The 27,116-nt window shown below is 43.4% G+C and overlaps 1 protein-coding gene across 1 annotated transcript in view; it reads right to left on the reverse strand.

Annotated features, from left to right (window-relative positions):
* Positions 1–402: 402 nt before the first annotated feature.
* The window catches only part of ERGIC1 (endoplasmic reticulum-golgi intermediate compartment 1), a 61,809-nt gene continuing 35,095 nt past the window's right edge, over positions 403–27,116 (reverse strand). The window contains exons 4-10 of the mRNA XM_076349724.1: positions 22,259–22,353; positions 21,483–21,607; positions 18,295–18,399; positions 14,240–14,300; positions 12,921–13,021; positions 10,071–10,193; positions 403–4,219 (exon numbers count right to left, since the gene is read on the reverse strand). Of these exons, the coding sequence (XP_076205839.1) occupies positions 4,112–4,219; positions 10,071–10,193; positions 12,921–13,021; positions 14,240–14,300; positions 18,295–18,399; positions 21,483–21,607; positions 22,259–22,353 (718 nt within the window). The 3' untranslated portion in view covers positions 403–4,111. The remainder of the gene's footprint in view (positions 4,220–10,070; positions 10,194–12,920; positions 13,022–14,239; positions 14,301–18,294; positions 18,400–21,482; positions 21,608–22,258; positions 22,354–27,116) is intronic.

The following is a 27,116-nucleotide window of genomic DNA, read 5'->3' on the forward strand; positions in this document are numbered from 1 at the left end:
CTATTTAATCTTTAATAATTGCCTCAGACACTTATTTCTAAATACTTAGTGAAGCAAGGCGAAAAGTAAATTAAAGGAGGGGGGGAAACAAAAACCGGGTTATTTTATATACCAAGTGGAACAGTGACTAAAGCCAAGCCCAGCAAGTTCCAAGCACAGTCCACTCACCTCTCATTAAAAAAAGGGAGGTTAGGACACTTGGTACTGTTCAAAACCAAGCACTGAATGTCCAGACATGACTCAGTGCCAATTACAAAAGAGCCTCGTGTTAACTTTCTACACAGTGACCTGGCTTACAGTGATTTAATTGTGTGATAACACTTAGATCACTGAAACAATAATTAAAAACAAAAGAGAAAAGCCCTTTTAGATTGATTTTGCAATAGTAGTACAACAAGAAGCCAATTAAAACACGAGTTTTATTTTTAATTATAGAACTAAAAAGGCTAATATTTTATTAACATAAGGTTGTAAATTAAAAGATAAATGCCAGAACTCCTTAATAATCTCCACTGTAAAAACTTGCAAAAGACTTGTGCTTTAAACATCGCCATAACATACTGCAGGACTACGTCCTCCCTCCCCTGCCCCTCTCTCCCTTCTTCCAAGGATTATTGAGAAATACCCCATTGACATATTTCATCTGAAACTTCAAACAACTATTCTAAAGCAGATACTCATCACAGTCATTTTCAGCCCAGTTTGTGTATCACACAAATAAAAAACAACTTTAAATGAGAAATATTCAGAAATTAAGTACAGACATTACCATCTACACTGCAGATTTCACTTCTTACAGAGCAGTAGTTGAATGCAAGTATTTGATAGATAAACATTCACAAATGCATGTCTTCCGATTTTTTCTTACCCCATTTCCATTTAAAAAAAAAAAAAATCATCTTCAGTAGTCCACGTACTGCCTAGAATATACCTAAGCACAGCTTTCCCTAGAACTAAAAATTTTAACTCCACCATTGCAAAGCATCATACACCACAAGTTCTCACCATATGATGGAGTGCAGCTTTAGAGGGACTTATTTAAACTGGAATATATACAAGTTCTAAATATTTTACTTCCTACAGGGATGTCTTTCTTGGAAAACCACAAATACTTCTGTCAAAATACTGACTTCAAAGAGGAAAGTCAGGAATATGGATGAACACCTACAATCGATGGTTTTCCTTCCACTATGGCTTGAAATTATTTTTGTTCGCATTGGTGTTTAAAAGCTAAGCTCATTTTGTCTCTAGAAAGTGTTTGAAAATAAAAGTGAAATCTAATGAGACATGTATGCACGGGGCAGGACTGCTATAACAGTAACTACCTCACTTTCACATTTGGAGAGATGAAGAGCAGATTCTTCTGTAAACACATGATGCAGCATCACTACACGACCCAAGCCAGCCACGTCTGAAGGACAAGCTCGCCACAATTTACAGCAGACCCAGCAGGTAGTCGTGGCTTGGCAGTACTCAAAGGCTTAGACCTGGTTTAAAGAACTAAGGTGCGGACTGTTTCTTCAGCAGAGTTTTGCCAGAACTTCAGTACAATTTGGTTTCCACATCTAGCAAAAAAATGTGATTTATTAGGTTATTGCAGTGGACTTCTTGGCAGAGAAAGCAGGCACACTGAAGTATGCATCTGTTAATTCCAAAAAAAGCCAAACAATTTCACTGGTCTGGTTTAGAGAACTGGCCTGGACTGCACAGAAGGCAGCGTTTAATTCAGACAGAGGATGGGGAGAAGGGCAGAAATAACACGCCAGGGGACACAAGGAATCTGCAACCAGCTTTGCTTGTTTGTGTTGAAGAAATTGTACCAGGGAAGAAATTTCAGAAAACTAACGGTACAATCCACCGTGCTACAAAGATCTTCTCTTGCACAGCTCAGGAGAAGGATGGACTGCTAAGATATTAAAAATGACACCCTTGTAATCCACTGGGTTCACAAGCTGTGAGCAAAGACTCAACAAATTCAAGAGGAAAAACCAGGACATTTTTGCTGTAAGCTTCAGCTGGTCACAGTGGATTAGAGGAAATCCTTCAGCCAGCAAGAGAAGCAATTGCAATGGAAAATCCCAGCTCCCACCGGGCAGCCGCTGCCATCCAGCACGTATCGCTCACGGGCACACGGACGCACGCACCGAAATGAAGACAAGCATCTCATTTTCAAGTTGATTTTTGTAAATGGAAAAAAATGTATAAAATCTATCCATACATTAACAGATACAGGAAGTTACACAATCCAGTTTACACCTAAAGTAATAGCAATCAGTCCATAATAAGAACAGGGAAAAAATTCCAATGCTGTAATTTGGCTGAAGTCACTACAGGGCAGAGGATGGCAGGGGCAGGGCGGTTGGCTCCTTCTTTTTGGTGTGTGGATAAAACTGGCTACCTTCCCTACTTCCAAAGCAACGAGACAATTTCAACAGACATGTATTAGGAATACTTTTGAAATGCATCTGACTCTAGCATTAACACTGAACATTAAAAGATTCATATTATTACAGCATAATGTTTGGATACTTTTGCCTCCAGGAAAGGGCAGTGGGCAGTAGATATTATCCAAGAGAAATCCTGCACCCGTCTTAGAATTTACAGCATTGATTGAGTTAAAGATTTTTATTTTATGATTTTTATCCATCCTGGAACACTTAAAATTTGTGTATCCTCAGTTCAGACATTTACAAAGCATGCAGAGACTGTTACTACTCAAGGAACATTCAGGAGGCTATGGAAAATGCGCTGGTGGGTATTGGTCTAATTTTAGTGAACTCATGGCTACCATTACATGCAAGCCACACCTGGCAGTAGTTTTCCCCTCACGCCTCCATTTATTGGAGGCCCCAGAAGACAAGGCTTGAATGAATGGGCAGGGAAGCTCAGGTACCATTTTAAGGAATAAAACAAAACAACTACTAGCAGGGGCCAGCTTGTGGGAATGCCTGCCCTGCTACTGGTGTACCTGCGGGTGAACAGTGTCAGTCTAGCTCAGAACAGATGCCTGACTGAGTTTTAAAGGAAAAGGGAGGCACCTTAAACCCTGACAAGACAGACTTCCCGTGTTTGACAGGTGTATTCAATATACACACACAAAGCAAGACAGTAAACTGTGCTCATCATCCACCCAGAAGACTGCACCATTTTTCTGAACACATAGAATATACAACCCCTTTTCAAAATAACAACAACAATAATAATAATAATAATAAAGCAGAAGTGCAGAATCCAGACTGTTGGGTGGTCTGTGTTTAAAAAACATAAGAAAGAATAAAAGCTAATGCTGTAAAGACAACTATTCCCTTTCAAAGCAAAGGCCACATAAAACTGTGTTGCTCAGTTTGGTTTTTACTTCATGCCACCTGTAAACACAAGACTGGATATTCAGTTTCTGGGAAGAAATGAAACCACTTTTACATCCAGAGTAAAAGAAAGGCCCTCCACTGCCTGGATCACAGATTTCCCAGGAAAAGGTAGCTGGGGGAAGGCTTCCTCTTCTCGTTTGCTCATTTCATTAGAAAGGTTGTATCTGAACAAATGAGCTTTCAATAAAAGCACAAAACATTCTTGATGTTATTTCTGCCCTCTGTCTCTAAAGTTTGCTACGGGGACTAACACTTTCCATTCTTCTCCAACGGATACATCACCTTTTTGGCACCACGGGTGGAATTTCTTCCTAATGTATAATTTTGCTTTACACAAAAGTCGATTGTCTAATCATGCAAATCCAACAGAATTCCAAAAAGTGCCACAAGACAGCTCAACTCTTCGCAATCTACTACCTAGTTTGTACACTGCCATAGGAACCTCCCAGAGAACAGACTGTCATCCTTACTTAGATCTGACAGTGTATTTCATACGTGGCATTTCAACCTCTCTTTCTGGGGAGAGAGAATCGAAATCCACGCCCTGATTCCACTGATTTTTCACTCTCAGAGCTCTGAAATGCATGGAGATTTCTTTGATTTGTTGAAGACGTCTTCACCGAACAGCCTGATTAGAGAAAAACTTACTGATTCAATCAAATAAAAAACAAAGACAAAAACAGGTAGTGGTAGATTTCTCAATCTTTGCTCCTGTCCTTGGAGACTAGGGTAGAGTTTCACCACTACTGCATTTTCCCCAGCTGGATCTTCTTCCAGGCCTCTGATGCTGTGAAAATGCAGGAGTCGAGGATCCCAGCTACAGTAAATGTTCCTCCAATGATAGCACATATCTGAAATGTACAGAGAGAGGAAACAGTTTTGTCAGTGATGAGGGAAACTTTTACGCGGCTTGAAACTGGGGGGAAGGATATTAGTGCCTACTGCTAGGGTATCTTCTGGAAGCATAGTAAGAACTGGGTAGCAGTACTGGGGACGTAATTACGTGACAATCATTCAGGAAAACCATTCCCTACAGTGGAATAACTTAGTGCTATCCTGAACTCATCATAGCCTGAGCCAATCATAAATCCCAGCTCCTAGGAGCCTACAGCATGAATGCTGTTCCTTTCTGGGCTAAACTCCACCTAACAAAGCCTTCTAGAAGCTGTGTTGCTCATATCTTCCTACTACTGTTTTCTATTTTAAATACCACGGCCTTGTAGTCTTTTCCCTATTTCACAAGATACAGCATTTGCAAACAGCAAAGACACTTAAATAGCATGTGAAGGACAGTGACTAACAGAGAAACCTAGCTACCAGTGACACCTACAGCTAAGTCTGTCTAACACTTTCCATTACAAGGGCTGCTTACAAAAGCACTGCCAACTTAACTCTTTGTGGGCCGAAGTTTTCCATGCAAGATGTCTCGGGTTGGATTATTTAAACACCAGTAAAAACACGTAATCATTTTCAAGAACAGAGTTAGGGAAAAAATTAATCTCCTGATTAGCGTAACAGCCTACTTCAGTTCTCAAGTGCCAGAAAAACACAAAAGTATTCTGACATGTCAAATCAAAGGTACTTTGGCTTGGAGCACCCAAAATCAGGGGGCACCAGTTACGGACTTTGCAACACATTGCTTCAATTCCCTTATCTATGAAACGGGGACAATGCCAAACTTGCCTCCCAGGGAAAATGCGAAGGAAAACACATTTGAAGGGTTCAATAACATGACAATAGCCATCTCAGAGTCCTTGTGGAAACATATGACTTGTACTCAGGACTGGGTTAATACAAACCACCTGCTAGTAACAAGGCAGCAGTCAAATACTGTAGGATGGGGAGAAACGCTGCTCACAGGGTGCCACCCCACGCACTGCACAAGGCAGGGTTCACATGGAAAGTATGATACACAATAATGTAACCTAATAACATTTAACAGCCAAGTTATGATTACACAGGACCTGGCATTTCCTAACTCCCACATATTTGACTTCATAACTGTGATGCTCTTTTAATTTGGTCTTTTACGTTGTGTAGGATTAGGTGGCTCTGAGAATGAGAGACACCGGGTCAGCGAGAAGGGGACAAGATACAGAGCTTATCTTCTGCGAAGGGCCTGCTTAGGAAAAGGGGGATTTTGCTGTGAGCTAGAAGCCAAGGGAGAGAGAGAGGAACCCAAAATCAGTAAGCCAATGTAGCAGGGTATCAGGGAGACGCAATACAACTGACACAGAAGGGAACCAGTGCCACACTAGACCTACTGTGCCGTGTCTCTTCTTCCACAGAGCACTACACCCCACAGGCAAAGTTACAGACAAAAGAGTAACATAAGAGCAGCAGCGTTCAGCTCGGCAGGGAGTTAGCGGTGGCAACAGAACAAACAGTTCATTAACGGTGAGCGAAGGCAGGAAGAAATAAAGCACTCATTTACATGTGTATTTATAACCAGAATACATGTGTTTAGTGAGCTTGGTGAGATGAGGAGCTGCAGTAAACGTGGCTTTTGCAGGACAGTTGGCATTCCAGCAGATGAAGGCTTCAAAAACTGGAGCAGCAGCCTGAGGCAAAGTTAGTATTTTTAGGGGACAAGTCCAGCTCCTGCCCTCTGTGCCTCCCTCCTTGTTATCCCTCGGAGCATGACGCAGGGTGACTTTTCAGGGAAAATGACCGCAATGGAGTTGGGTTATTTCAGTCCACAGCAACTCAGCTGACAGGAGATGTTACACCGCAAACAACAGAAAACCCGTCCAACAATAAGATTTTGCATCATATGGTAGGAAAATCTGATTTCAGTGCAGCAGTGCAAGGGGGTGGGGAATAGAAAAAAAATATATATTCATCTGCACAGCTCTGTACTGCTGAGTGTTTGTGAGTCACACGCACCTGGCATTCGCTTGGAGCCTGCCTCCCAGCATGCACACAGCCCTCTTGTTTCGTTGTGACAAAAAAAAGGCAGCACCAGGGTTGGTCTCTAGGTCAGCACAGAAGCTGCACCACCGCGTTTCTTTATCATCACAGTTCTAGTATGTATGGAGCGTTGCTCCTTAGCAGCACTGGCGGAAGTTAGGCATCATGCACTTATTTATATTTAATGGAGTTTTATACTGGGAATGATCTGCATTTGGCTCCATGAGGTTACAGTTTGACTCAGGCCCAACCATTAAAGGAGGAAGGAAATGGAATATACAAGTGTAATAATTACAGCAGTGAGAGACCACACAATGTGGGGTACACATGAGAGTTTTGAACACAGTATGATTATAGGTTAGTGGCTGGGATGCAGGCTTAAGTCTAAAGGAAAACACGAGTGGATAAGAGGAGGCAAGGCTGCAAGGAAGATGACAAGAAAGGCAGTGTCAGGTATGTGAGTGTGGACCTCTGGGATATCTTAAAATCTGAAAGTTACTTTTAAGGACAGAGGGGACCAGTAGGACCCCCAGGTAATTCCTAGTAAGGTAAGCTGCAGAATCCCACTCAGAGATTTCTGGATGACCTGCAGCACATCTTGTAGAACAACACTGTCTTGGTTTTAAAAATGCCACAGGACTGAGTCTATGATACTTGTCAGTAACAGGTCCCATGGCTGAAATAATTCTCCCTGAAACCATTTTTCCCCCCATTACTTCCAGTTTAATTTTCTTCATATCTAGAGGGCAGACGAGTACTCTCATATCAGGAAAAAAATTCTATTCTTTTCTTTGGATTTGGAATGCTTCACCAGAACTTTGGCTTGTTTTCTGCCCGCTCTCCCCTCCCAGCCCCTAGACTGACCTCATGATAAAACCTTCTTTCAGTTTGGCCACTTTCAGGAACTCATAAATTTTCAGCAGTGGAACTTTCCCCCTTGCTCCATAACCTCAACCACGCGGCTATGAATGGCTTCTCTTCATGGGAGATGCCTTGATTTTAAGCAGTACGGTTTAACAGGCAAAAACTACCGTGTTTAACACTGTGCCAGGTGTCTGTGGTTAACCCCAGGATCCATGGCAAATTCACAGCACAGTGACAGTGGCAGCACTGACCCACAAGCAATACAAAAATCTTATTTAGTGCTGAATTTTTTGAAGCGTGACATGTAAAGTAAAATCTATGCTAAACCAATGCCTTTTGTCCTGCACAGGAAGCACCTCTCACATGGTACAGAAAATTAGGACAATTCTTTGTACCACAAAAACCCAAGGAGCAGGCATGAGTTAGATAGGGTCTGCTGGGAACACAGAAGACCTGGGAACACTGCTATGGTGCTATAATGCTGCTCTTAGTGGTGCTGAAGTTTTCTGGGGGCAAACTCATTACTAACAAAGAGCATCAGATAACCTTCCCAGCAGCAGAACGAGATTCCTTTGGCTCTCTGCTGAACAGCCAACACCCCTCTCTCATCTGATCACTCCACACGGGATCATCCCTCTGCAGCGTGTCCTTCCCTCCAACATTGACACCGTTTCCCCTGACAGGCGGCCACACTTAGCCACACACTGTGTTACATCTCCAATTGTTAAAGTCTCTTTCAAGCCCACAGATCCTCCCCCAACCCCAGGAGACATTTAAATTTACTGAAAACCACACGGGTGCCCTAGTAAACAATCTGCTCACTAAAAGGAGTCGCAGGTGATCCCCCTACCCTAGAGCCCCTCTTGTGGTTTTTAAATTAAGCAGCTGCTGCTCAGAAAAAGCTGATGCTTTCCATGGCCAGCCCCATTCGGCAACGACTCCAGATGCCCCAGCACAATCTCTGTCTGGACCTCAGCCCAGTGCCGATTATCGCTAACTGGTCTCCAGAGCAACTGTGATGCAAAAGGCCACGCTGGAGATACAGGAAGGGGCTAAAGCAGTGGAAAGAACAACGGAACAGATCATGTCATCAAGACAGGGCAAGGAAACCTAGGACAAAAGGTGTTTTGATCTGCTGCAGCACTGCTCCCCCCCCCCCCAACCTTTTCAATGCCACCTTGAATGCTGTAAAGCTTTAAGTGTAGCACATACACAGCCAAGGCTGCCCTACCGTAAAACATTCCTAGCCTAAATGAGAGCAAAAGCAGGTCATCTGTACCAGGGCCAGATGGTCCAGACCGATAGCCACGGTATAGCGTCTGTAACAAGGATCTATCTGCCTCTAAGTCAGCCACGTCTGAAAAGGGTATGCCACACCTGTCTGATGTACTGCGTAACAGCTACTGCAGGTATCAGTGCCATCCACATGTCTCCATAGGAAGGACATTCAACTGGAATGGCCCCAAGTGAGCTGCTTGAGACTACAGCCATTTATAAGACCAAACAAAGCAGACAAAAATCAATTGTAAAACTCTTCTTCAGCAGTCTAGCAGCCAGCACGCACCTGGCTAACTTTACAGACAGGATGGGGCAAAATTCTATCTGGGGCCATCTCACATCCAAAAGGTCATTGTGGCAATCAGTGAGGAAAGCCTCTCTGCAGACTCCTTATGTAAACTCTGAAGCACGGTATCAAATTCCACAAACATGCTATTTATATGCATACAATGGCATATTAGCAGTAAATCAATGCTAGCAACGGACATAACAAAGAATAATGCCAGCTATCAATCCTTTCCAAACACTGTTTCCCATTAAAAACACCTCCACACCCTCACCCCCAACAAGATGCTTAAGAAACCTATGCGTATGAGAACATATTGTTAGGGAAAGAAGTAGAGGCAGTATGAGATGCCAAGTCATAAAATGCTGATGTTTGACCTTTTTTAGGATTATGTTTTGAAACCAAACAGATGTGCTAAGAAGAGAAGGTCTTAAATCATGACACTTAGATTTTGCTTCAAGCCCCTTTCTCTTGCTATTTGTGTATCCTAGAGATCACACGCATTTCTGAAGTTAAGTGAAGGGAACTTGGTGTTTATCAGAAGCTGCAAAATCAAAATCTTTAAGTGCAACACAGCTGCACTGTTTATGTTACTTCCAATTAAAACATTCAAACAGTTTAAAAATCAAAATCCGAGGTCTTCATTCAGCCAATTTATCAACTACTTCATATTCTACCATGCTTCACTGGCACAGCAGACTGCAGCTTAAATTTTAAGGCAACTCCCTCAGGACACATTTTTTAAATGTCTGAAAGATCTTTAAAGAGCTCGTTGCCTAACTAGCCGTTTGGACAGTACAGCTTTGTTATAGATGCTGAGATCAGTACTGCAGGATGTTATCTGGATAGATCAAAATGTAACTCGTCAGGAAAACACCTCTGGACTTTGATAATGCAGCTCTTCTCCACTTCTACCCAGGAGTAAATGCCTGGAACTGGCATACCCATATTAAGCCAAGCAGCAGCACTGAGTAAAACAACTGCCCTGCATTCTCTGCAAGTTAGATCTCATTATTAGAGAGACGGTTTATTGCAGCATGCTTTACTGCATACCACATTAGCTTTACTTACAAGTTTCTGACATGCTGCAATAGTGCCCATCCTGCCTAGACAGAGTTTGGCACTTCTGCAATAGGATAATTTTCCTTCTTCTTGTGCCTAGCTATTAAATCAAATTGTCAGAGCATAGGGCTTACCAGTTACCTCACTTACGCTTCAGTACAATTGCGGTGATGTACTGCTTTATTTCAATCATGTCACAATGCTCTGAAGCAGAAACTCAGTTCTTGCTGGACAAGAAATGCTCAGAAGAGAAATGAGAGGCAGGTAGGAGAAGGGAGAATTAGAGGTTTAGAGTAACTCACCGATGTGATAAACCTGTACAAAGGCTGTCGTCTCTCTGTGTATTTCACTGTGATGGGACTCAAATCATAACGAAACCAGATAGCTGGGATAATGCGGCCAGTGTGACTGTAGGCTACGTACTCCTAGAAAAGAAAGTGGGGGAAAAATGGCAGAAAATGTGAGCAATCTCATTCCAGATAGAGTGTCTGCAATAAAACTGCTTCTGTGGATCTCGCCCTTACTCCACTGTTTTGTACTAATGATCAGATTGAAAGAAGCAAACAGTTAATTCCTGTATAGACTGCTCACCCCCCATCCTTATCAAATAGGAAAATAAGTTCTTTGCAGTCTGATGATGATATAGCTGGGAACAGAGAGTCATGGTACTTATCACCTTCATTCAAAGTTACAGAAGTAAACAGAAAGGCTGTCATTGATTTCTCTAGCTTAGGTCTGTTCTATTTAAATACAAGCAGTCTCTAAGTGGTTGCTGGTGAAGTTTTTGTACTGTCAGTATGTAAATCGTATACTGGGATATTCATCAAACAAACAGAATTTAGTTTGCAAGAACCTGAAAATCCCTTCTTGTCCATGCACTCAGAATAGCAAGCAGCAGCGCTCGTCTGTGAGGCCCCCTTCGCATTGGGACCATCAGTGTGAATGCTTTGCCCACTCAGTATGACTCACGTACAGCCATGTTTAAACCATGTTTAAAAATCTTGCTGAAAGCCAAAATGAAACTGTATACAGAAAATATTCCAAGCTTGTTCGTGAGAGGCATCTTCAGATTGCCAGTGATAATCTCCTTTAATGCATTTCTTTAATAACAGGTACAGTGCAATCAATCAGCCACAGGACAACACGCCAACAAGACATACTGCACAATGCCAACGTAGAGCAGATACTAACACCAACTTAGTATCAAAAGTCACATCTTTTTGAGCTAATATTTTGTCTGTGCTCTCAGTGGAAATATATATCAAGTTTCAAGGATCAGGACATTTATCTTGACAGACTGAAGAAAAATCAAAGAAAAGCAGGCTGGGGACTCAGCAACCTAATGAGAGCCATCAGCACCAGCATGGCACACGCTGCCTCTTTACCCAGCTGCTCTTCCCTTCTTTAGCCCTAAGACATGCCTGCCAACTCAGATGACCTCTTCTGTTTTAGTTCTCCTTCACACAGAGGCAAAGACAACCTCATATACTTCAGAAAGATGAAGAAAGGACAAGCAATAGGACACCCATGAGCATGATACCAAAAAGATAATTTTACTCTCTGTGAGCTCAGAGGGAGCTAGTGAAACAGCATCTGTCTCCTTCATTAATCTCATATAAATCCCAAATTTCCCTCTATTTAGGTTTTTTCCATGGATGACAAGAGAAGCCGAATGCAACTGAAATCCCTAGTCGTGATATTTTCAGGGCTTTTGTTGCAGAGGTTCTGCAGCATATCTTGGGACAGTGGCTGTCTGGGGAAGTGAGGAAACAGAGCGTCTAGGAGGTAAAAGGGGAGAGGAGACACAGTCCACACTTAAGACTCTATTCGTCTCTTTGTACTACTCAATCTGTGCCAGACTATTCCAATGGCTTCCATTTTCTCTTTCCCACCGATCAGTATGGGAGTCAAGGACTAAAGCACCAATAAGAGAATTTTTATTTTTAATGAGAAGAAAACGCAGAGGCAGCACTGTTTCCCTGCACTTCAGTTTTGACAGAACTGACCTCATTTTTTCCTTCCTCTCCCCTTTTCCCCACCAGCAATCCTGCCCTAATGAGTCAGTCTTGGCCAAACGCCCTCATTTGCAACCATGCTCACAGAAGTGTCAAAAGCTCCTGCTGTCTATTTTCAAAATTACTTTCAGAACTTGCGTTGCAAGAGTCTTATCAGAACAACAGTTGTGACATTAAGCAGAACAAATATATTGTAATCTGAATAGAGGGAGACATCCGAATCATTGGGACACACTGTACAAGCAAGCCCAAAAGTCACTAGACAGGAACATTAATCTGAGAACTAGCCCATAAGAGTCCGTGCTGGATTCTCAGTTATGGCAAACTAGCAGTAATTAGATATTGTAAACAGATTCTGGACTTCCACTTAGCAGCTGACTGGCAAATCATTTTAAACTGAAAGAGGCTTTTTACCTTAAAAAGTAAATAGGGTCCTTTTTTTTTTTTTTAAAGTTCGATACATTGTATTATTAAAATACAAATATCTTCACATTTAATATAAATTAATTTAAGAATTATAAAGTTACAATAACTATCACAATCCACTATAATAAAGTAGGCACTGTGAAATAGTCAACCAGTACATATTTGCAGCTGCAGGTTCAGTGGCTTAATATCTGAAATCAACATTTGTAAAAAGCTAAAAACTCTGCTAACTTACTTGTCTGATACATCCATCACAATTGAGACCGTTTCATTAATAAAACCATGTGTAAGTGCTGTTTTGTATGTTCAGTTGGATTGCAGTTTCCATCCCGATGCATCTTGACACAAATCACAAAAGCTCCTGCAGCATGTAAAAACCTTCCACACAATTTACAGAAAACTAGATCACTGACGTATAAGAAAGTCAGGAGTAAGAATACCTCTTTCTAGAATTAAAACAATACCACCACCTGCTCTGACAAGCCCTCACAATCCCAACCCTCATAAATGCCAGCACCAGGAGCAACAGGAAGGTCCACTGAAGAGCTTCAGTTCCTCCTTCTCCCAGCAGAGGCTACTGCTCACCTACAAACAAGTGTACGTGGCTGCAGAGCAGAGGAGCAAGAAGGAGGAGGAATGATCACTGAAGATGCTCCTTGCATCCACTGGGCTGCAATGGGGAGCTTCTCCGAGAACTACCTGCTTCTTTACCTTATTTGCTACAGTATATTGGTATGAGTATCGCTGCTTGCCGCTCATGTCTTCATACACCGTCGGGACTATCTTCAATATGTAGTCATGAGATGCAAGAGCTGCAGTCAGGAAAGGGAAGTATAAGTTAGCATTTGGAGAAAGGAATCACAGCCTACATAACATTTCAAAGTAAATGTGCGAAATCAACTAAAACAAGTAAGTCACAGAAAAGGTATCTCCCTCCTCCTTATCTCAGGTTCTGTGACGAAGTGACAATTTCACATCCTACATTTATGTCCTTTGTACAAAACTTTGTAAGGTACTCGGATGACACCAGAACCAGCCCACCATTCTAAGACTTCTGTAGCACCACGACCCACGTAGATGAGTTTGGGTCACTTGAACCCTCCTAACTGCTTGCAGCTATAAATGATAAGACTTACCAGCACCACAAAAAGCTGTCCTGGTTAAATCAAGAACTAGCTAAGGTTAGAGCTGCAGCTCCCTGAGCTTCTTTTGACAGAAAAAGCTGGGACATCACAACCTGTGTAGTCCCATTCCTTGTGCACCCATCTATCTTTCTCTTCTTCCTTCTCCTACAGCTGCTTAACAATTATTAATTATTATTATTATTATTATTATTTTTTCATTATTTAAATGGCTTGTGCCTTTTTTTGTGTCTGCTGAAACAGTTCTAAAACAGAATTCTAAATTATTTCTCTGTAGGATCCTTTGGCCAAGTGTAACACAATGACATTTGGCTCCTGGAGGAAAAAAACCACAAACCACAATTGTCTAGCTTCAGGAACAGCCATAGAAATTTTGTTCCAAGTGGACAAGACTGATGTCCTGCAGGAGCCTGAAGACTTGAAGGAGAAAAACTACGCTGAATTGTAGCATGCACTGGAAATTTCTTTTTGTGCTGCTGGTCATAAAGGGCAACGAAAACGTCTATCCTTCCAGCCACAGGGTAGAACTTAAGGTAAGCACTAACTTGCAACACAAGAACAATGAAAAGTTCTGCTGGTGGTGACAGCAGCAAAGGGAAGCTATAGGAATAGGATACGGATAAAAAAACCTCAGTAACTCTGAGTCAGTCATAACGATCGTAACAGAACTGGAGACAATGTCCAGGTTGCAGAAGGGCTGCAAAGGACCTTTTGGGCTAAAGCTTCTCTATGGTATTGGAGAAAATGGAAATGTCAGTCAGCAATGTCTGGATGATTTTGGTTAAAGAGGCAAATTAAAGACTTCTGGATACACCAGTGTTGCATGAATGGCCCTGTTTTCCCTCCTGCAGAGAGTGGCTAAGACCTGTAATCACCAAGAATACGTACGATTTGAGCTGAGTTTGTCTGCTCCCTCCAAGGCATTGAATGCTCCATGAACGTTATGGACCTGGAAAGCAAAAAGGCGTATGAAGAAACTATGCTCTGACTTGGTGCTCTTGACCTTTGCTTCCCTATCCTATGCTGTAACAAGGAGATCAGCCTGATTCATCCTTTCCGAAAACAAAGCCTCAACCCAGTAAAAGATGACCTGAAATATCTTTCAGTGACCATCACCACAGAGGTTGGCTCCAAGTAAAAAAGTTGATTTCACAACGTCTTACAAGATGAAACTCCAAAACCACTCCAAAGCTAAAGGAATTGTAGTTGGAAGAGGCCAGTTGTGAAATTTCATTGTGAGCTATTTCCTAAGAGCTTTGCATAGTTAACTGTGAAATTCATTTATCAGGCTGAAAGGGAAATAAATGGGAGTCATATTCAGGTTAAAACTCAAGAGCTCTCCTGTAAAGGTAGCTCATGTCAGAGCAGTTGGGCTTGTACAGCTTTAACTCATTAGCCCAGCTTTCACACCACACTATGCCCTTGGAGATGGGAAGGACACATGCCGACACTGCCATCCATTCAGCTTTTCCTGCAGCTGGTCCCAGGCATGCAAGTTATCTGTTTGCCCAGAATAACAGGATTTCCATCCCATGCCTTCCACGTACTATGATCTGGAGTCTGATGTCCACCAACAGAATAATCAATTTGTGAACTCTCTAGACAGGGAAAACCCCACAGCAACAGCTGTAGATTAGAGGTTGCATCATTCACATAATGCACAGTAAGCTATACAGAAAAGAAATAACCCCACAACCTAGAAATTCCTGACCTTAAGCCAGACAACAGGGAAGAAGAGTTCGGAAGAAATATTTGGTCATGGGTGTGACAGAGTTTCACCTCACTAACAGGGCAACGCAATCTCCTTCCCAGACCTTCTCAACAACTGATAGCATGTGGATGTATTTTTCTCATCCTAATGGCTGTTTCCCTATTCTGAATAGTACGGAGTGGATGATGGTTTGGAGGAAGCAGCAACTGAATCCGTTTCTCTCCTGAGAAAGGAAATTCTAGAGAGACAATAACATCAGCAAGGTGCTGGTAACAAGCACAGAGCAAAAGCAACAGCTGAACCTTCTACAGTGCCTTTCAGTCTGCTGGCATTTCAAATATTTTACACAACAGCAACTATTTCTGAACTACACATGCAGACTGTACATATTCTTTACTCATTATAAAAAGCATACGAAGAAAGAGAAGCCCCTGGTCTGGGCTACAGTATTACGTTCCATTCTTGATACAGCTGAGAAGTAAGTCTCTCATAGCATATCTGGGCCAGAGACTTTAAGGTCCACTTCAAACACTCTAACAGTAAATATTTGAGTGGTTACTCAGCAAACAACTGTATCTGTCCTGTAAGGCACCTGTATATTTGGAGTTACATTCTTGTCCTTGGCTCCCCAGCATCCACACTTCTGTTTATATGTAAAAGTTGTCTGCTCTGCATCTCTCTACACAGGGAGTTTGCAAAGCTGTGAGTTACAGAGCTTCCACACAGACAAAGCCACCAGACATCTCCACAACTGCCTGTTTCTGTACCATCAGGTCCTTTGGTGCATTTTCCTCTCTTGTCTTTGCAACACGGATGGCATTTGTAACTCCCAGTCTGATGTGTTACCGTGATTTTCCTTGTGGAATATTCTGGACTCCCATTACAATGCTTGCTGTTCACAGATTGCTAATTAATCTCTGCTCTACAAAGTGCACAGGTGTGTTCCTTGGGGGAACATACTTGTTTGTACGTTGCTAAGTACCTGGAGGGACTTCAACAAGGAGTAAGCCTTTGGCCACAGTAGCAAAATTGCTTTGCAACAGAGAACTTAAGCAAGCCTGTTTAGCCAGACGTTCTCACGACTGTCCTGCACTACCAAGACCAAATCTAGTGCTTGGAGTAGCGGCACAAGAGTCTAGTCAGTGGTTTAACAGTGCCAACACTTTTTTCTCCTGCAACACGGACCTCAAAAAGATGCTTGCCAGGGCCTTGAACACCCTAGGCTTTAACCTCTATAAATACATGCAAAGACATATAACTGGACATATAACTTGGGCAGAATCCAACAGCAGGCTAAAATAACTTCCAACCTTGCAACTATCAAGGGAAGACAAGACCTCTTACGAGGCTAAAACTATGATTATTCAACCCCATGATCTAGCACTCAAGAGAATGTTATGATTAAAAATGTATAATCTCCTACTTTCCCCATCTCCTTCTTTACTGGGTTACCTGACATGCAAGAACCTCATTGGTTTGAATTTTGGTCTCACCTACATGAGGGAAAAATCTACAAAAAAAAAAATCTACAAAATCTACAATGTGCGTGAACTACTGCTGAAGAACTGAAGCTCATTCAATGCCAGGCGAGATTTAAATTTCTATTTCAAACAGACTGGTTTTTCTGGAGAACACAGCATGTACCTTAGTGGATCATTCTGGCAGAGTTTGTAACAACCTACAAAGAACTAACTCCCACCACATGACACAAGCGAATGAGAAGCTCCTCACCCTCTTTAAGAAATATGAGCATATATTACATCAAAGCAGGTGGAGACAACCCAAAATACTCAAAGGTGTAGCTAGATAGATTTAAAGCTCTCCGTACCTGCTGGCTCTCTACACTGCTTGCTGAGTCTTGGTAGCACCTGTTTAGTGAACATACCCTTCTTTAATTTGTGCTGTTGAACTCATGTTTGCCTACAGGATCAGCAGCACCTACATGCTCCATTCTTGTGTATGGAGATGATGAGTAGTTATTTTGAACTTTGAAAATACTAATTGGAACTTGTCCAAATCAGGAGCCAACTACATGTTTGCTAGACAGGTTTCTCACCACCAGAACTGAAGACGCTTGCTCCTTTGCCCCCAACTGTCCAGGCTTCTCATCTCATTCATGCTGATTCGCACTTCAGCTCCATTACTCAAAGACTCCATGATAAAACAATGGGAACGCTACCTTAGAGCACTGATTTCCCACGCAAACTACAGAACTCCCTATTAGCACTTACCTAATATTTTTCATAATCTCAGTATGCTTTACAGACATTAAGCCAAGCTTATTTATATGCTAATATTTCAGCGTTCCCACACAAGATATTTCCTAAAAGAAGCCGGGAGCAGAATCAGAAGACTACAAAGCAACGCTTAGACTTGTTAGCATGAAAAAGGGTTTTGGCAGTGGGTGTACAAGAAGCAGACTAATGAGACGTCTGTGCTGAGGAAAGAAGATTACAGAGAGACTATGGGTAAGCAACGTTTAGGATGAGTCGCAAACTGGGTGTGCACATATATAACTCCCACCTATGATGCTAGCTCCTTGGAAGTAGGCTAGAGAAGTGCTGTAATCTGTCCTTATTGAGAAATCAGGAATTATTACATAACTTGCAACACCTGGTGAAACTCTATCAACTGGGCAAGTGCACACATTCAGCTTCTTCCCAGAAGGGAACTGGCAGTTCTAAGTCTAACTTGTGTTTCATAGAACAAATTTGACTAATAGGCGTCTGCTATACAAGTACAGTGAAGTGAATTGAAAGAACCTGACTGGTGCCTTGGTAAAGACAGTAGTGAGCACACATCTTCCCTTAGTATACTCACTGCTTCTCTGCAAAGGCAGTCAAGATTTGTTTGCTGTATTAATACTGAAAACAGTACTGCATAGGATTCTGCAAAGCCATGAATCCTCATTTCTACTCCCTGCAGGAAGACAGCCACATAGTTTTCCAAAAGCACTTTCAGTTTCAGATGAAAACAGCAAAGTTACTCTATGACTGAACACTGCTCCTTCCTGAAGTGGTAAATGTGGCATGTAAACAGTTTGCAAACTCTTCTGGACTGAGTATATATTGCATGAATACAAGGGATGGGCTTGCTTACCCAGGCTGTCCTTTCTTATGTCCTCCCCACACTGTACATGGCCCTTCCATAAAACCAAAGTGTCTAATATTAAAGTCACTCTCATTGCATTCATTCCCCTAGAGCCAGGGAATTTTCAGGGAAGAGAACTCACCTGTAACTTGTCTCCAAATGAGAGCTTGTGGATGATGTGAGTCATGTCAGGATTCTGAGGCTGCGCAGTGGCACTGTGCGTTGACACGTGAAAGTTACCAGGGACCTAAAATTAGTCAAGACAAGGAAAACAGGATTTCACATTTTATCCCTCAAGGCGTTGCTAGCCTCTGTGATATGAAACGGAAATGCCTGGATCCATCCAGCCTGGCAGGCTGTATCTACTTAGCAGCGGACAACCTCTGGCACGTCAGAGAAAGGCTCTGAAATACCTTCCTGCACTTGACCAACACCACCAAACTGCGTACAGAGCAGAGACTGGTTACATCCCGCAGCCCAAGCATCTGGCACCCTCACATTGCTACTGCTGGTGACTAGGAGGTGATGAGTGGATCACTCCCAACTTTAGGGACTCCTAACACTTAAGGCTATGTCTTTCATCCCTATTAAAATAAGATTCATGTCTCTGACAGGCCACAAACAGTTGCTTGATGTTTTAATCCCACATCTCGCATTTGTAAATGGGCCCACTGCTGCAGAACAGCCCAAGAAAGCTGTGGATACATTCTTATTGTAGTACTGGTCATGAGCAACCTTACATTTGAGAAGGCTGTGCATAAGAATGAGTTTTATCTAAAAAGAGGAAAAAACCCCACCAAAAACAACAGGGCTTCCCATACAAACTAAGCTAGATTTTCAGCTTCTAGCTCTGTCAATAGCCCTTCCAAGTACAGGATTTTTTGTTTTTAATTTTTTAAAGGGAGGGAAATACAAAGTTCTGAAAAATACAGGTTTTACCTAAGGACTCAGTTGCAAGACAGAAAATGAGCACTGATGTCATTCTGATGAGATCACTCTAGCATGCACACACTTTTCAGGTCACTAGTCCTACTCCCTGAAGTCTTTCAGCAGATTCAGCTCAATCACTGTTATGGAGGGTGGAGGAATTTTTTCCTATCGAGAAAAGGTTGGGAAATTAAGCAACACTGAGGAGCAATCTGACATGGCCTAAGACAAGTGTGGGAGGATGGTTATACAACTGGTGCCCATTGTGCTCTCTGCAGAGACACCTCACCAGCAGGGCCACGGGAGGCCACATGCCAGTTCCATGTGCTTTCAGGAAAGCTAATTTAAATGACTTGAGGAACAGCAGTGCACTCCTGGGAACACTTTCAGGTGTGGACACAAGCTGTGTCATACACAAGCTCGGTAAACAGGGTGGCAGACTCTGCAGTAAGTAGTGCACACAATTGTCTCACTGTTACCTTGTCCTCCCTCTTTAGGTTTGAGAGTAACAGCCAAGTGCAACCCTTGGTAAAGTTTCAAAGCCTGGCCATGTCCCACTCCAGATACCAGCTCATACTGAAGCCTGTACAATTTCTGCCAAGGGACTGCAGACTTCCAGCTCACACACGAGAGGTTCAGGTTTTCAGAGCCAGAAGTCCTGGGTGAGGTCCCCTCCCTCTGACAGCAGTCCCAATCACTATATGAGACAACGCAATTAGTGGCCTTTCACAGATTAAGCAGTGAAGGGAGCTCCTCACTGCCACATACAGCAAACTCCTTTTGAGTTGCTTCGGTGAGCAGAACACACCACATCTAGCAGGCAAAACCCCAAGTATTCCAGCTCTGTGCTTTGGGAATTAACAGAACAAGAACTACCTTTCAAGAAGCCCTTTCCCAGTTTTGTGGGCTATCAGCTGCCAGTAATCTTGGTGGCTTAGGGGTGAGGAAAGAAACGTCCTCTTTTTAAGTCCCTAATCCTTTCCGTGCCACAGAATCAATAAGAGGTTCTGCCTGTTATTTTTAGATGCAATTTAACATGACCTGGGAGGAAAAGAAGGGAAGTAGGATTTTGTAGCCTGTGGTACATGAGGAGGCATGAATAAAGGGTGTGCCCTTCTTAGGACATCAGTGGGCCCCACCACTGCCTCCCCCTCCCCAGCGAGTCATCTCCAGCATTACATAGCAAGATTATTCAATTCTGAACACACCCATCCCAGAGAGGAGCCTCCTCCAGGCCTGGGTTTTCATTCTTTGAGACAGAAGCGGAGCATCCCGACAAAGCATGCGCAGAGGCCGTGTGCATGTATTCCAAACATCTCAGCACGGAGCCGCTTCTGTTATGCTGGCACCCTCTAGTAGGGAACATTCCTGTCATTCTGCGGCTCTCGGAACAAAAGAGCACTTGGATAGAGACATTGCCAAAGACCTCTGCACAGTGAGTCACATTTTGGATGTGCAAAAGTCGTGACGAGTAAACACAGAAGCCATTTGGCATTTGTGGGGAGTTCATACATCCCCTAAGCATTAGGCTGCTGCGCTGAAAGAGACAGTGCTGGCTGCAACACAGAGCTGCTCTCTGCTGTTAAGCAATGCTATCTCGATTACCTGTTTTGGAGAACTGTCCTGGTTTCGGCTGGAATAGAGTTCATTTTCTTCCTAGTAGCTGGTACAGTGCTGTGTTTTGGATTTAGCATGAGAATAATGTTGGTAACACACCGATGTTTTAGTTGTTGCTGAGCAGTGCTTACACTAGTCAAGGACTTTTCAGCTTCCCATGTGCTGCCAGAGAGAAGCTGGGAGGGGGCACAGCCAGGACAGCTGACCCAAACTGGCCAAAGGGCTATTCCATACCATACGATGTCATGCTCAGTACATAAACTGGGGGGAATTGGCCGGGGGGTGGCGACTGCTGCTCGGGAACTGGCTGGGCATCAGTCAGCGAGTGGTGAGCAATTGCATTGTGCATCACTTATTTTGTATATTCTTTTACCATTATTATTATTATTATTATTTTCCCTTCCTTTTCTGTCCTATTAAACTGTCTTTATCTCAACCCACGAATTTTACTTTGTTTCCTCCCCCCGCCTAATTCTCTCACCCATCCCACTGCGGGGGGCAATGAACGAACGTCTGTGTGGTGTTAAGCTGCCTGCTGGGTTAAACCACAAGAAGAATGAAGAAAAAGCCTGATCTAACACATTCTCTGCGGGTCTAACTATGCAGCTTCCTCGCTCCACACTGTTCTGCAGCACGGAGAGACTTAACCTTACCACTGATTAGGGACATGAATGTACACTCTACAGGAGAGACATTGACACACAGATTTTCATGAGCATTTTACAAATGGATCTTGCTAGCATTTCCCCAGCCAGCACACGCTCACCCACTGTCATTCCTACTCACCTTGTTGATGCTGAAATGGCCCTCAAACCTGCAGCCATCCCCATTATTGAGAGGTATCTTCATCGAGTTGTCAATATGACCCACTTCGTGCCTTCCCATTTCATCTTGGATGTCTAGTCCAACTACTGCATGGGTGGGAAGGGAGGAGACAAAAAAAATCAAAACAAAAGAAGCAACAGGAAGGTTGCATAGGAAAAGCATGCACTGCTTTTACTGGGAAAAAATCCACATCTTTTTTCCTGACATTTGATTAAACTGTGCTAGTAACGTCATTTGTCAAATGTTAATTGTTATACCAGCTCTTCAGAAAGAACTTTGTAACCAAACTTTTCAGACTGCCTATTTGACACAAATATACCTCCCATATCCTGCCAGCTGACTGCAATCTCAATTACACAAATAGAAAAACTTCAGGTAGACAAGGCAGGTGATTTGTGAAAAGCCAACAACTAGCTGGTGCATTCCAAGTTACGAATGAAAACTGGGAGGTTTCTTGCTCCCAGACACAAAAAGGTTGTTATGAAAAAAGGAAATGAGACTTAGAAAGAAGCCAGCGAGGGAGGTCAGCCACTAAGACGGGCTGCAGAGCAAGCACAGGGTCCAAGAAAACAGGTGTCCTAGCCTGGAACAGAAAGCGATGTGGTACTGGCAAAGGCTGCAGCTACTTGACCTCCATCCACCCTGTTACAGAAGAAGGGCCACTGTACCAGTTTGGGCCCATTTCAAGTATTACTTAAAATACAAAGAAAAACTGATAAGTGAAAAGGGGTACTCACATTCACAATGCAGGTTTGGCAAACTGATGTTCAGATTCACTTCTATTTTACCTCCACTGTCTTTGTCTGGGTCATCCACGTAGAGCTCGTTAACTCTGGAGGACAGAAAACCCAGGTGGGTTCAGGCACGTTGCTACTTTCCACAGGAAAAAAATCAACAACTTGCATGGGAAGGGAAAAAAGGAGACTTTCAAGCAGGGGGTTTGACTGTGTGACAGCTGCAACAGAGTTACAAGACAGAGAGCAGGAAAAGCCCTCCACAACTGTATGGGGGCAAATCACGATTTAATTTTACTTCTTGCTTTGCAGGTGCAGGAGGCTTTGAACAAGTCCCTTGCACCAGGAGAAGTCAAAACTCCTGCTCTGATTTATGCTTCCTTCCCCCTTCCCTAACCTGAGTTTCCAGAGGTGATACAAAACAAGAACCTAACGTTGAAGAGGTGGCAGGCTAGCATGCTAGCCCTCTGCATACCTGGGCTGTTACTCCTTTTAGGAAAGAGGGAAGCATGTGTTTTTCAATTTGTTTCATAAATAGTTTTAGAGAAAGGCCGCTCTCAACTATCCCACAGGAAAGGTTATTTGTGTAACTAATTGCCTTTTGTTATTGCCACCCAGTTGACAGAGCAGTGGCAATAGAAGGCAGCATGGCATACTTGTATCTCTCTCCTTCATATCTCATTTCAATCTATGAATGGTAACCAAAAGCAATGACTAAAATTGAGAAGAGGATTTGAGCCAGGAACAGATGGGAAGAAACATCCTGGACAGCAGGATCTAACACACTATGCAACAGTCTCACAAAGAGTAATGTTGTTTCATAGCACCCACAGTGCTGGCACATATTTCACAGAAGACAAAATACAGATATAGAGTAAAAGGAATACAAGAGTATAAATATTTATTGTTGGCACATACAATCCATTTGACACATAAAAAATAAACAAAAAAAACCCAACGCAAGCACAGCCGAATTAGCTGAGTGGTCCTAGAGAATCCACTCCAGGGAAATTCACCACACTGAACCAAGAAGAGATTACCTAGCAGCTCTTTCTCCCTCAAAGTCCAACACTGTTCAGCCTCATCAAATAAGATTTGACAATTTATCTTCCAGTTGAACAGATTATAAAGCTATGGGAACTTATGTTCAGGCAAGCTACATAAAATAAACTACCTTCACTAGTAAGTGCTCTGTATTACTTTTATTTAATGCTCAAAGTGCATGAAACCCTTTGACAAGCCCTTGTTGAAGAGGCTATATGCTAATATACAAACCAGACCCAGGGCAGCTACAAGACAGATTCAAAGCGATCTTGCTCTGGTGATACATCTCTGGACCATAATGAACTGTTTGCCCTGTGGATTCAGAAGAAACAAGCCTTCACACCGAGAAACACACAGCTGCCAATTTTTTTGGAGGTAATTACTCACAGGTCAGTGGGGTTTACAGACACTCATTTAAAACCAGCACAGCATTTGTCTTCAGCTTCACAGCCCTACCTTTCTCTGTTTTTAATTGGCTTGACAAGTTCCTTGCAATCATTACTCAACGTATTTTTCAAGTGATTAATAAAAATGACACAGAGGGAGGGGAAAGATTGCTCACCAGTGACCTAGTTAGAAGCTTCTTGGCTGAGCCCTCTTCTCCTGGGTGGAACGCATTAAACCTTCTACGTGTTTATTACTGGCAGATTGGGTAGCGACCGGGATTAAGTCATATGTCCAAATATGGTTGTGAGGAGCAGCTCCAGCCAGGACAGGCATTAATCCCCCCAAAGCAATGTACCTTTCTGCGCTCCCCGAGCCTGCCCATCAAGATCCCAGTTGCCAGCCAACCTGCTTCATAACAGCACCTGGCTTCTTCCCAGCTCTTTGCTGCCCGAGATGTGGGCCATGCCCAGCCAGTGCTGCGGGCAACTTGATGTTACTGGCAAAAAGGAGCGTTTGCGACAGGGCTGGCAGAGAAGCGTGTCAGGTTCAGCAGCTCAGTTGAACATCCCAGCTCTTTGGAAGAAAGCTCTAGGAAGGTCAGTATTTGTATTTGCTGATTTCCAACTCTGAACCTGTCAGAAAACGTGTAGTCAGGCACAGTCTGTGAGCAAAGGCACATAAGCCTTTCAGTGATAAGCGAGTGAGAAGTGGTTGCTGGTAGAAGTCAAAGAATAAACTGTGCACAGGGAGCCTGTGGAAGCCCTTACATAGGAAGGCAAGTGGTGAGGTCACTCGGTTGCAGACTGGATCACTAAGGCAAAGAGAAGTAGGCCAGTTTGTCCACGTCACACAGCCCATTAGTCGCAGATAAAGAAAACTGGTTTCCTGTCCTGCACTCTGGTCACTGGACCAACGGTTCCCAACACGTCCCTTGGGCAAGGCTCACGGCCATTTCCTCCTCCTTCTCCTCCTCTTTACCTAGTAGCCCCCTGCCTCTCTCCTACTCATGTTCCCAATTTCATAACGCTATCTATCACTCCTTAGACATCTGACAGCTCATGACAGTCTGTCTTTCCTTCCCCTCCCTTGGACTTGCAGTGCCACCTTTCATGGAGCACCCTGCTTCCCCCTCCCAGCTCTGGCCACTGCCTCCTCCTGGCAGCATCAGCTCTTGCAGAGGGCCCAAGCTAACAAACCCAGCAAGGTTTCTTATCAGGGGCTCCAAAGCACACCCTTTGCGCTGACCTGCTGTGTTACTGAGGTTCCTCTCACTATGGGGAACCAAGGGCACAATGACAACACACCACAGGCTATGCTTGCTGGGGCAAACCTCAGAAGAAACATCCATTTTCAACAAACTGGAAATTTCACTCCCAAAATACATTCTGGAAACCTCACAGGTAAAGCAAACTTCCAGGATCATGATATGCTCCTTCCAGGATCTTCTCCTGAACCACCACCACCAAATTCTGGATGGAACTGGCAGAGAACTGGCACTCACGCCTCCCTTGCTATCCTCCTCCCCAGGGCCAAGAAGCCAAATTGCACACAGCCTTCCTATTATTTAATTGGACAATCCTGGGATGTTGGGAAAAGCACTATTTACCACCTCTAGTAACTCTCCCTCAAGGGATAACGTCTCCAGTGGAAGAAATGAAGTTGGCTCTAATTTATAGCTGTCCCTCCTTGAACATAAAATATCCCAGGAGTAACAGTGCTTAATAGTGAATCTGGGATGGTCACAAGGGAAATAAAACCCGAGGTCAGGCAGAAAGACACTGTAAACACAGCTGCTTCTATGGCTGTTTAGAGAGGCAGCATACAGAGTCGTATTGTGACTCCAAAGATGGCATGTACCTCTTCTGAAGACCCTAAGCACGTAGGAGTTGGTATTTTACTGGCTGCTGTTAAGGACTATTTGAATGAAAGTGGCACAATAAAGCAGAGGTGAGGTGCAGAGCTATGAAAGTACAATGAGGGCAATAGGACAGGTGAGAGGTGGACCTCCCCCTCCGCAGGGCCTCTCACCACTGATTCAAGGAAAGGGAGGAAAGTTTCTCCACGCAGCAGGAGCCATGATCCACACGGAAAGAATCTGCTTCACTTCTAGAAAGAGCCACTTCGAAATACTTCACATTCCTGAGCGGTGCTGCTGGGTTTCTCAGTTGCTTATCCTGTTTGCTTACAAACTTGCAGCATTACACAGAAAAAGTTGGTGGCACTCTTTGGCTAAGACTGCAGATCATGCAAATGGCACGTGAGAGAGAATGGAAGGGGGAAACAGCGGCAAGAGGGCTCAGCATTTCTTTAAGATTTTATCCAAAGAAAGCCAGACCCGTTCTCCATGCTTTAGGACTTAGATTTATGACACAACAGCTTTGTTTCCCCAGAAACAAAACTTCCCCAGTGACTTATTTCCACCCAGCAACCCTGGCCACTAACATTAGACACTTCAGCACTTCAACAGCTGAAGAGCCTGCGGCCGTTTGAAAAGAGGAGACACATTGCATTGACCTTTCAGAGCTTCACACGCTGCCTGGGTGCTCTCTAAACCCATCTTCCTTGTCCTCTGTACTCCTTGTCCTAGTCTCTGCTTCAAGTTCTAGCCTTTTTTCTCCCTCTTTCACAGCAAACAACCAGGCACCCTCCTCCCCAGTCATCAGCCATACAGAAAATACAACCACTTACTCCAGCAAACTGCATTTTACCTTGTCCTCCAACTCCCAGGAGGCACTCTCTGGTCTCCAGGACCCTAAGCCTAAGAGGGAAAATAATTATTCTTTCTTGAGGGGGCCCAAAGCTTCTCAAAAGACTTTCTCAGGCGAGCTCCCTTGGCTCCACTTGCCATTTCACCTCTAATCAACCACCTTCCAGAAACACAACCATCCGAAGCTGAGATTCCTGCACTACCTTCTTCTCAGTTGTGCCAGACCAGAGAAGACCCAACATAGGACAAACAACCCGTCTTCTTTTCAATTTGTGCGAAGAAACAACAAGCAGGTCAGCAAATTCTCTACTGTGTAATAAATTGTGCGTAAGTCTATTGCTCTGCCATTTGTAATCTTCTTTCTATGCCCTGAATCTCAATCAGTTCTTCATTGAGAAGGTCTTTGTCCCAGATCAGGTCTTGGCTCAGCTGTGAAGCACAGAAAACGCACTGTCCTACAAAGGAAGGAATTGCAGTTCTCCAGGAGGCAGGAAGAAGGAGAAGGGTTCGAAAGACGTCAATGTAGATTTGAGTCAGAAATTGCAAATGACATCATGACATGACCTTCCGCTTCCTGCTAACCCACATATGTACATTAGGACAAACAGCATAACAACACTTCATAAATATAACACCTTTTATTAGGTAATCTCCAAGTTACTACGCAAACATTAATTAAGGTTCTTAGCACCCCTGAGAGGTCGGCAGCTAAGTATTACATCC

This window comes from Aptenodytes patagonicus, chromosome 12 (assembly GCF_965638725.1).
Source record: "Aptenodytes patagonicus chromosome 12, bAptPat1.pri.cur, whole genome shotgun sequence".
Taxonomy (NCBI): Eukaryota; Metazoa; Chordata; class Aves; order Sphenisciformes; family Spheniscidae; genus Aptenodytes; species Aptenodytes patagonicus.